Source organism: Oculina patagonica, chromosome 2 (assembly GCF_052425735.1).
Source record: "Oculina patagonica isolate OP01 chromosome 2, crgOcupat, whole genome shotgun sequence".
In the NCBI taxonomy this organism is placed as follows: Eukaryota; Metazoa; Cnidaria; class Anthozoa; order Scleractinia; family Oculinidae; genus Oculina; species Oculina patagonica.
Window position 1 is genome coordinate 32,160,268 of NC_135759.1, and position 11,644 is coordinate 32,171,911.

General features: G+C 37.8%; 1 protein-coding gene across 1 annotated transcript; it reads right to left on the reverse strand.

The window, feature by feature from the left end:
* LOC144644182 (apoptosis regulator R1-like) lies at positions 1-3,587 on the reverse strand. The gene is made up of 2 exons (XM_078503605.1): positions 3,042-3,587; positions 1-1,281 (listed from the first exon to the last, which is right to left on the reverse strand). Exons 1-2 carry the CDS (start codon positions 3,477-3,479, stop codon positions 1,156-1,158), a joined length of 564 nt encoding a protein of 187 aa, XP_078359731.1. The 5' UTR covers positions 3,480-3,587; the 3' UTR covers positions 1-1,155.
* Positions 3,588-11,644: the final 8,057 nt, after the last annotated feature.

An 11,644-nucleotide genomic window follows, 5' to 3' on the forward strand; every position in this document is an offset into this window, starting at 1 on the left:
CATGTTTATCTGCAAATTTATTGATTTTTTTTTTCATCCAATCTCATTTAATCCAGAGAGCGAAATTTTATTTCAACTTATATTTAAGGAGATGTTTATTGGGATTCTTGTCATTCTTTTTTCATTCTTACGCAAGTGGGTGCTTTAACTTTTTTCAAATAACTCAACCGAATGTACAGGGCTAAATAGCTACAGATAATACTAATGATCAACATCTCTCAATCTTGATTCATAACAAATCTATTTTTAAACCCAACAGCCGTTTCACAAGAAATTCTTGGAACAACTATGAACAAAACTTCAAGTTATTTGCTACCCATATACCGATATATACAAAGTTAAAAGCATTTGCATGTATGAACACAAATGATGTGAAACAAAATTTTCTTTCCATTAGTGAGAAGTTGTTATGTATTATTTTACAGTTTAAATTTCTGTTCTTTTTGTAATTGCTATCCACTAGAAAATGCATTGCAAAGATCTCAATCAATTTTGAAATCCATAGATCTGTTGTTGTAAATGAATAACAACTAACTTTTAAGGTGTTCTGTAGTCAAAATATGTAATATTCACAATGTTTCTCTACTCAATTGAAGATAATTTAATTACAGACTGACTTAAATAATAAAAGTTCTTCACAGAAGATACAAAGATGTCATGCGCATCGGTTTTACAAATGACTGAATGCATTCCCAGTGATGAATGGGTGCAAGATAATACTTAACATATATTATTCTTGGTAAACAACAGCCACTGATATTTGACAATACAATAAGTAATCTTAAAAACATTGTAGTTATTGACAAAGGTCTTAAAAATACACAAACTTGTAACCATCTTCTGTTTTAAGCAGTGGTCATGCTGAAATAACGGAGAGAAAAATACTTTAGCTAGCTACTGAACAACATTTCGTTGCTTGATATTTTTTGACACAATGTTTTCCACGTCAGTTTCTATATATCCAGTCTGTGTTCTCACAAAGATTATGTAATCACTGTATTATTAATAATCACTGTGTTATTAATGAAGCCCATTCAAACCAATCACAACTGGGAAAAATATAAACAGGGAAGTAGAAGATAAAATGTTTTAGATATTTGAGTTTTAAAGTTTTAAATATTTTGAGTTTCATTTGTCATGAGTTCTTTTTTAACTTCATCTACACGCCAGCATAAGCAAGGCCCCAAGACCCAGACCAGCAACTGCAGCAACACGCCATCCACCACTTCTTCCATTTTCTGAAGAATCGTCCTCTCTTCTAAAGAATGCGATAAATCCATCCTACAAGAAAGAAAAAAGAAAGGAAAAGAAAGGTTAATTTACTTTGCAATTGCATCACCGAATAAAAATGTGACACGTCCACAATATTGTACACGAAAAGTAATGGCTATTTTTCGGAAGAAGGCACTTTGGGGAACTACACAAGTACCAGTCTGAGATTAGCTCTACCATCCAATATAGGAAATACAACTCTCATATCAATGCTCTAGTGTTAGCTTGTCTCAGCAAAGACATTGTGTCTCGTTGCAACTCATCTAAGGAAAACTAGTGCCTTATCCAATCAGCTTCACTTTATTCACCTTCATTATGATTTTGAGTCGGCTTATATTCAGAGAGGGTTGTTTCAGGGGTGGGTGGAGGCTCCAATGTTCTGACAGGATCAAGTTGAGGCGAACTTTACATGGGGGATTAACAAGAGATATTTTCCATATTTTGGTAGTAAAGGGAGTTGGGGGAGGAGGGAGTATAACTGATTTTATATCCTATACCATTAGAGGGTGTCATTCACCAGTGGTATCCATGTCTGCAAATGGTGCCGCACACCACTGCACAATAGTTAGCGCCACAAAACAAGTTATATAGTCAGTGTTACAGTTTTTCTACCCAAGGAGAATATTGAGAAGGAACCTAATGGAAGGATCTAATGTCTAAACTTCAGATCAAAGTACATTAATATTGCTGAGTTACATCATCTCGCTGAGAGCATTTGGAATGGAAAAATTTGGGAAATGTTGAACACCAGTGAAGCATAGCTTTGGCACTACTAGCTGTCAATCTTTGTTAAAACACTGTCAAAGCCCAGTGCATATAAATATAAAGGGAAAAGGAAGGAAACCTCTTGAGGATCTATTTTGTCTCATTATGAATCTTGCCGCAAAGATGACAAACATGGAAATGGCTGTATTTCCGCCGTTTTACTACAACACGTTTCCAAACATCACTATCTGCAGACACGATACAAATCTTGGCGCCGACGAGAAGTTTCTGGCAATGACAGAATTTTTCCCAGTCAGTTTTCTGAAACATGAAAAATCCCTGAACCAATATATGCCAATATATAGACTTTATTGAACAGTATATACGACTTTCGAAAATGCTTGCTGATCAATTTTATTTTAAGATTCTTTTATATTACAATTCAAACTACGTATTTGTAAAAACTGAAATCATTTGTCATTTATACCTTACATGGAAATGAAAGGTTGCCATACTAAAGTAATCCCCCGGGAAGCAAGTTCTATTCTTGAAAATACACGATCGAAAACATCCACGGGCAGGAAGAACATACGAAAATTAAATTTAGCCCTGAGAATGAAATATTTTTCTGTCTGACAAAATGCAAAAAGAGCATTTTTTGGATTCTTAAATCTGCCTTTTTTGGTAAAGAAATATTGTGCTATTTATAATCACAAGATTTAGGCTTGCACTCTCACGATAGAAACAGAAATTATACAGGAAACACAGGAAGCCTTCCAAAAATGTTCAACTTTTGCTCATTTATCTGGAAAAATAAGTTCTTCAATTTCAAAAACAATTCTCAAAAACTACTAAGCTATAAATTAATTTTTTAAAAATATTTTTTATCTATTTTTGAAGCCCTTCGATTTTCATGTCAACAAATCGCGCACGATATCGAGTGAATCAGCGTTTTTTACTCCACTACGCATGTTTAACTACATCTATGAATGACTTTTTCCCTCCTTGTAAATCTAGAATATTTTTTTAACTTGAATACGAGTTCACAGATTAGTTTCACTCACCCATCCGCCATTGTCGTTGATCCACCCGCTTAAGTTCTGGTCCATGTAGATTGAAACCCATTCAACAATGTTATCGATGCTCTGTGCCAAATCTTCTTTTTGCGCACAATACACTGCCAATGTTGCTCCAAACGCCAAAAATGCTACTATTCGACCCCAGTTTTTTCCAGTCTGGAAAATCTCGTCCGCAATTCCCACAAAAGTCGAGTAAGTTGTGGCGTTTGTGAGATGAAGTTGGTCGCACATGGAATCGAACAACTGCTTGTTTTCTTCTATAAGTTCGTCCGCGACTCGTCGCAAATGGCAGGCAGCCGGTGAAGGAACCGAATTCTCATGGTAACCTTGCAAGAAAATATTGTTTTGACGAAGTTTGTACGCAATGTAGTCTTTGACAATATTGTGAAACGACTGTAATCTGTTTTCGTCCACCGTAGGCATTATCGTTCGCCTTGCTGGTAAGCTCTCACTCTAACTTTGCCGCTGTATGAAGTTGTACTACAATCAAATACCACCTTCGACTTTATCCAATCAACGACAGGCTGCAGTGAATAATATTAATCAAATATTATTCATTAATGACGTCATAAAGCGCGTGTTTTAGAAGCTTTTGTTCTTTCGTGGGCAGTCAGTTTGACGTTCTTTTCCGGTGAACTGACCCTGTATCATCACATAAAACAATTCAGAGGTCGGTAGATGAAAATTGCTCAATGCAGAACGAAATGCAATTTTTAACTCGATATACAAAACAATGCGCGGTGTTGTTCAAAAGCATACCATGACGTAATTTTTCAAATCTACCTATAAACATACAACAATCGCTATTTGTATTTTAACAAAACAACTCAAGTCTCAAGGATGCGATGTGCACACACACAGCAAAAGAAACTGATTACTAATTGTACTTTTAGTTAAATTCTCGATCTTTTATTGTGTGGTGTGCGAGAAAAATTGAGCTCGTTAAATAATAATAGTTCTGTGCGGTGTGGATCGGTGCTACGTGAGAGAATTCACTACCACTCACAAATCGACGTCACAATAGCCTGCGGTAAGGGGGTCAAAAACAGAACCTGCAAATTGCAGATCTTGCAAAACGAAGGCAGGTTATTCGCGTTTTGAATTGTCTTCGCCTATAATCCACAACATAAATGTAAGTTAATCCCCAAAGGTCAAAGAATTTCACAACAAGAAAAGTGCACATGAATTAGCCAATATAAAATCCCATCACCGCTCTATATTTCATGGAAAACTGCCAAATGTGTGGATTTGTGGACTGCCACCTTTAGACTTGTTTTCCAAAAAAAAAAATCATTTTAGAAAAAAGTAGTTGTTCAATTTAGTCTGCATGGAATGATTTTTGTTTCTCAGTAATGTAGGTGCTATCAGAAAGTGTGACAAATTTTATATTATTAAATTTATGTGGATATGTAAATGCAGTTGTTTCCTTCTTGCATGCAGAACACTTTATTTATTCAGGCCCCATCAACACGCAAATGTTTTCGTTCGAACTGCGGTGTTTCCCCTGCGTTTTGACCTTCCTTACACGAGTAAACGAAGAAAAAATAAGTTAAGTGAAAATATTTCCCTAAGCTGGCACCTTTTATGAAACCTAGAGATCTTCCGTGTGTATTTTTCAGACGGAGGTTTTGGTAAACGCTAGCAAGATGTCAATCAAAAACAAAGTGGTATAAACTACTGGGCCATGGGAGCTTGGGAGTTCAATCAATTCACGGCATGTCTTTTCACACTCGCACGTGACACAAGCAAGCGGATTTAGCAAGGGGGACTTCTTGTCAACGGCGATACTTTTAATTCAAATAAAACTCCATTTTCAGCCGTGCGAGGATGATTGCTTTTTCAAAGCAACGTGTAAGGTTACACCCCCCTCCCAATGGTACCTTGTCTACTCTTTAAGGATTCGATATGGATCTATTAAAAGTGTAACTAGAAGGTGTTAAGTCCCGTTATATTGGACTGGAATTATAAAGGATTACAAGAACTTTTTACGTTTCTCGTACTCAGTATCTCAGCAATGTGACTAGTCCAGTTTCGCGTCACATCCAAACAGGGAATAGTTTACTAGAAAAAACTAAACAGAGTTTAATCACAATTCACTGCCAAACAAACTATAATTCTTTTCTTTAAATACAAAAGTGTGTTCATATGAGTGCAGAGGGAAACGTTTCCGGACTGAGAGAAAATGTAACAGTAATGGAGTAATCCTATATTAGACCAGGAGCCCTTTGCATGATTTTGCGACATACTTGAATTGAGAACATTCATCTAGACTAAATTTAGAATTATTTTCTTTTGTGTGTTTTTTTTTAATCGAAATTATTTATTTTGTTGTACGTACGAAGCACTGATAATCTGATATGGTTGGTTGTTGCGGGAGAGTATGATCTGACGGGATCGTATGATTCAGCACTGTTGAAGACTCACGTGTCGCGAAAATTGCGAAATGGAGAACTTGCTCGGACGCGTGGCCTGTTCAGACGTCACGTGCTATTTAACTGACTTAGATTTTATTTGTTAAACATCCAATGTTTACCGCGAGTTTCTGTAGCCTCGGGAACTTGAAAGTCTTGAAAATATTTCAAAGAACTTGTCAAATGACAGAACTGTACTAAATTATATTAAATTAATTGCAGCCAATTTTAACTATCGCCTCAGAACCCATTTACTTACAATAAAAGTGATGGATTTAGAAGTGACATGTTTCCATACAGAAGTTCGCGATATAGTAACTATCTTCATGTGATCTTCCTTAAATATTAAAGCTTTACGTCAAAGGTACACATGAAGGAAAAGTAACATTTCAGTAATATCAAACTGGTTTCGTTCTGATACAAAGATCATATAAGCAGGCTAGTTTAAGGGTGGACGAGATTTTGGCATGCTAGCAAGCGTACTTTTTCCGAAGGAAAAATGACGATGTTAGAAAAAAACCGTGAGAGAATTCATGAATTCGTTCTACCTATTAATCCCCGGCTCCTATTGGCGTGGTGTTTGCTTGTACAAAACCCGGAGATGGATCTTCAAACTAATTGAACAATGTTGACTGAGTACAAAGTCGAAAAAGCGGCTATGATCCTTTTGACGCAAGTCGGGGATAGACTTGGCACCACGATTCTTTTGTGAGAAATACGTATTTAACGAGCCGACATGATTGTAAATGGATTACTACTGATAAAAAAATATTGTTCTTATCTTTAACAAAGTGGTGTTGGTGGCTTTAATGGCTTCGTTTTCATGCAAATAGCCGCTTTCAGTCCAAAAACGTGCGCTACACATGTTGCTGGCTTTAGCAGCTGTAAATGTAACTAAACCGTATTGCTAACTTTCTTGACGTTTTTTCCCGATACTATGATCCCGGTGCAAGCTGCTGGCTCATCTAACGAGCTTGCGAAACGACCGGCTCGAAACAATCAAACATTACAGTAACATTTCTTATCTATCCAACATGAGGCATGTACTGCAAACATTGTTCCTCGCATACAAGGAACACTGAATGAAAATGTTTGAACAAGTAAGTAGAAACATTTTCATTTAACATTATGCGTGGCAAAGAACGTTTGACATTTTAGCCGGTCCACAAGTGAAAGTTAAAGTGAAAGCATAAAAAATGTTTCGTCTGAACATTAATTTTGCTAAAACAAAATTGATTTAAAAGAAGCCGCTAATGCTGAAGTATATAAAAATTCTTTTGCGTCAATCTGGTCAATTACTCTTTCCTGTAGTTTTGTATTCTTGACACCCTTGACATGAGATGCTCTTGAATCCTCACGCGAGGCCAGCGATCTAAACTTAGCAAACGTGTCACTGCTTAAACATTTCCGGTTGAGCTTTCCCTGTCAGCAGATTTTTAAATGCCTGGATGGCCCTCGACACGGGTCACGGATTCCAAAAGTGTTTGAATTAGAAAGTGATTTCAGGGAAAAAAAACCTCGTGAGCAGAGAACCGGATGTTCGCGTTTCAGTCATGCAATCCCATTTTAACTCGCTGTGTAACATTCTTTACAACGATAAAAGCCTGATAGAGCAAGATCGGTATGCAAACATGCTTGTTTTTCAAAACTTCGAAAGTTCAACCCCTTTTTATCCCGTTTCCGGTGAAAGCGATCATCCACGACAGATGAGCTCTGTGATAAGACAACTTGTTCATCGAGTGCAACTTGCTCAGTTCACCTTTTTCACAGTTTAAATGATAAACATTCAAGAATTTACTAAGATGCGGATTACTACAGCTAACATGAGCTAGTGCTTCTTCTAACAGAAGGAACTTAGTACCACTTTGCCAGCTTGTGTAATGTTGTGTATATCCGCCCACCCCTCCTCTAAGAAAAATAAAAGAGGGGAAAACCCTTTCCAAGGTGATCGTGATGTTTCTGTTTTCTTTTTATGAGGAAATAAAGCGGATGGATGTACACTTGCTATTTCTTGTCTGAAGTCTTTCCTGGACTTAAAAACACAACAATTTTATACTTGTCTGTGTATCCTTGATTTTTCTACTCTCACAGGAGAGATTAGTATTCTTGTTGCAGAGAAATTAGACGGGAAATCAGTAGGTACAAAGTAAACTGTAGGAAAGGTGTACGTTCCTCCAAATGGTTTTGCCAACTCAGTGTTTGAAATCAGCGACAAGTTAGACAGTTTAAGAATACAGAATACGAATTACCAAATTTTAGGGAAACGTAGCGAAAAATTAAATGACCTTACAGGGTAAAAACGTACCCGGGGAGGAGAGAGTCGAGAGTACACCTATATGAAATCGAAAGAGACGGTGATGCTTGTCGCCTCACTTAGGGGTGTGAATTAAGATCTTGGTCTCAATTACTGTGTTCAGGACAGAATGATAACATTTTAATCCGTCAAAGTCTCGTTTAGGAATGCACATGAAAATCCAAAAGGCAACATCACACTACATGAAAATTGTTATCTTTCAGTAAGGTGTAAAAATCTTGAACCACGCCCAGATTTTTTTCTTTAGAGGTTTAATTCGTATTTTCCGACTGGCATCGCCGACCCTTTCACGGAAGTCCCTGTCCCCGAGGTACGAACGTCTCACTGCCTAACTGGGATGACGGTAAGGTGTCACCATCCCTTTCGACCTACAATAACTTTTCATTAAAGAAATGTTTGGGGTAGCCGGTCTAGCCTGCAAACGTAGAAAGATTTCCTCCTGTTGTGGCTAAAATCTGTTTGCGTTCCCTAGCTATGGACAAGCCCGTTTCGATTGCAAAGTGAAAAGGACTGTAAAATGTAACGAGGAACGTCGACCACACCCGTTATTTTATCTTAAATATTTTAACCCTCTCCAATTAAGCATTATTCTAGTTAATAATTTGCCTCTGATTCAAGTGTTTTAATAAATTCCGAGATAAAATACCTAGATCAGAAGCACACTCCTATAGTAGATTTGGGTGAAAGTAAATCGAGTGTCTCTTTCAACATGTCTTTCATAGCAGAATCCAGAGAGCCACCAAAAGTCAGTTTGAAAATGGAAAATCATAGAGGGTTTTTATGATGTAATGTTCAAAATATGAAGAGGAGAAATGGAATGTATTTTAGAACTTAGAATTGTGGATTAGATGTTTCGCGGCCAAGTTGGATGAGCTAACCAGTAAAAATAATGAGGAATTTGCAATGACGCATTTAAAGTACACGAAGATAAGAGGTACTTATCGCTTAATTCACACGCACGAACAATCTAAACTGACTTTAATTAGATTTAATTCAAGAATTCGGGCACAAAATAAAAATATCGATTGCAAAAGCTTCTTAAAAGTGTATTCTGCTTCGTCCTTGCTTCAACTGTTGTAAGTGAGTGATGCATTTTTTTCCTTCTTGATAATTTCGTGCAGGGGAAGATACATTTCAGCGGTTGCCATATTGCGTAACTGGGGGAGACGAAGCACGTCTCCGGCACGTCTCATTTAAACGGGTTAAAGTACGTCTCGAAGTTCGCGTGCAAGACGTGCTTTTGGAACAAGAAAGTAAAAGTCTCAGTTACCTAGTGACAGTTGTCGTGCACCGCGCTATTATTATTTGCACGAGGAAAACACGAAAATAAGAGAACTTTATTTTAATGGTTTGTAAACGTGCATCGTGACACTCATGTTTGCGCAGTTTACTGGAACACGTGCGAGGCGTGGATTAGTCACGAGCTTCAAGTATGGACACGTTTTGCGTTTGTGTTACCTTTGAGCTGTGCAGTTCTGAAAGAGGAAAACCATAATCACCACTTATCAATTACAGAGTGGGTGTTTGGCGAGTACGAGTTCACGTGTTGTTCTCAGTCAGTCAGCTGACTTCATGTTCACGTATTGCTTTCAGTGAAAGATCAGTCAGTCAGTCAGTCAGTTTGGTCGGTCGTTCATGACAGACCACACGCTAATTTCTTTATCATAGAATAACGCTCTACGCGGTTTTCGATTAGTTTTCGTGCTGTTTTCGTCTTACTTCCTATTGCTGTGTCTTTGAAACTGACGTCACCGGGGAACTCGACCCAAACCTCCTTCAGCGCGGTCATTTTCAAACCAAAGGAGACATTTCTTGTCATTGGACAGCTGAAACGCATAACAAAAAATAAATAAAAAATAAAACGTAGAAAATAAAAAATATCAAAACAACGCACATTGTAAAAAAACCCTGGATGTTTCGTATGCTAGGTAGAAAACACTTTCAAAAGTGATCATTAAAATGGACTATCAAACAAATCATAGTATAAATATAGGAGATCAGGTTTAGGATCTTCCCAGTATATTATCAAAGTAAATTACCACACGGAGTTACGTGCACTACAAAATATAGGAGAATTAACTTATTTGTTTTAAATGTCAACCCTGGTAGCGAGAAGCTCTTACTCAGTGTTCTCAAGTAACACATTTTCACAAAATGGCACAAAAAAGTAACACGTTTTCACAAAACAGTAACAATTATAGATAAATATAGTTGATGAATAATTTTTAAAGAGTAAACATGGTTTCCTTGTTTTGTTGTCTATAAATTGTCATAATCTACCATCTTGGTACAGAGCCTGAGGGGGTGCTTATTCAAAAAATTAAAATTAAACGTCCAGAGGTGGGATAATTAGAAGGAGGCTTAACAGTGATGCGCGGCGTAAAGAACATGGGTACGTGTTGATCCGTTTTGGTATAAACCAGAGCATAGATTTTGACCATTTTAGGCTCAATAAGTGTCATAGTGTTTTGCATTCTGGCCTGGAATTGGGTATGGTAGTTTAGAAGAAACATTTGTTATTTACCTATTTTGGTCTGAAAAGGGGGCGCGCCGCACGGCTCACCCAAATTTTTGGACCCCGGTCTTGGGGGGCAATCCCCATTAAGGTGAGAGTACAGCTGAAGGCTGTTTATCCACCGCTTAACTTGCATTTTATGCAAATATCTCGTTCGCGCTTCAAGCAATCCGAAAATTTGCTGTGTTTTGTAAATTTTTGGGTGATTTGGGGGAATGTTTTGGAGAAGATAGTTTTTCTCAAAGGACTAGTGTAATTTAGAGAAATAAGACACCGGAGATTTAATGTGATTTTAAAATTAGAATTTGAAGTTAAAAATCAGGGTCTCAAAGGGGGGATCCCTGGAGCCCCAGAGCCCTGAAATTTCTGCTTTGGAGCCTGGAGCCCCATCATTTTACTGACTGGAGCCCTGATCCTTTTTTGGCTGCGGAGCCCGGAGCCCAAAGAAATTTACCGCGGAGCCCAGAGCCCAGCGTTTTGAAATTTGATCATTCGCAATTCCAGATTGCATTTTTTTCTTGTTTTATGACTGCATTTTGTATGTTTGTGCGTGTAAACTGCCACAAAGAAACAGAATCTGAAGAGAGGATAGTACTTATTACAAGTAGACGTGATTGTCTTCATAACCGGCTTCTTGGGTTTAAAAAAATGGTCGGAATTGTGGACGTTTTAATTTGCGGACTTGATTTAGCGTTGCAAAATAATTTTTATATTGTTGATCATGGTGGAGCCCGGAGCCCGAAAGCAGGTGATATGGAGCCCTGACATTTTCGTCTTGGAGCCCCTGGAGCCCTGACATTTTCGTCTTGGAGCCCTGGAGCCCTGCATTTTTTAGCCCGGAGCCCTGGAGCCCTTAACGCCTTTGAGACCCTGAAAAATTGGTAGACGGACACCAGACAGTCCCCCTGACAACCTTATTGCTCTTTCGTGGGCGTCAACTGTCCGGTGGTGTTTCAAAAATGTTTCTTTCTTCAATCCCTTCTCTAAATCTCCTTAAATTCCATTTAAATTCGGGTATACCCTCGCCTTAAACATTGACGGTATAGTTATAAGAGATTTGAGTGATCATTCTTTGACGAAGGAAATAGCGAGTGTGACGAATTACCGAAATGACTCGATTTAGCACCCGGGGCGCCTTTTTTTTTTAAGCCTATTTTATTTTTGGAGCTAAAGTGATGGCGCTTGTTGTAGTCAGTCCGCTTTTTAGGTAAGGGGCGCTTGCTCTTTTTTGTGTAACAGCTGAATGTGTAAAAGGGAAAAGATCTCTTTTGTTTGAAAGAAATCTCTTTTTCTTTGGCCATTGTAGCTTAACTAAAAATAACACGCAATTACGAACAAACGCATTGTT

Bases quoted from the DNA above. Each gene is read 5' to 3' on its own strand.
- LOC144644182 (XM_078503605.1), bottom strand. From the start codon at position 3,479: ATGCCTACGGTGGACGAAAACAGATTACAGTCGTTTCACAATATTGTC. The intron at 1,282-3,041 runs GTGAGTGAAACT...TCTTTCTTGTAG, and splicing joins TCAACGACAATGGCGGATGG to GATGGATTTATCGCATTCTT.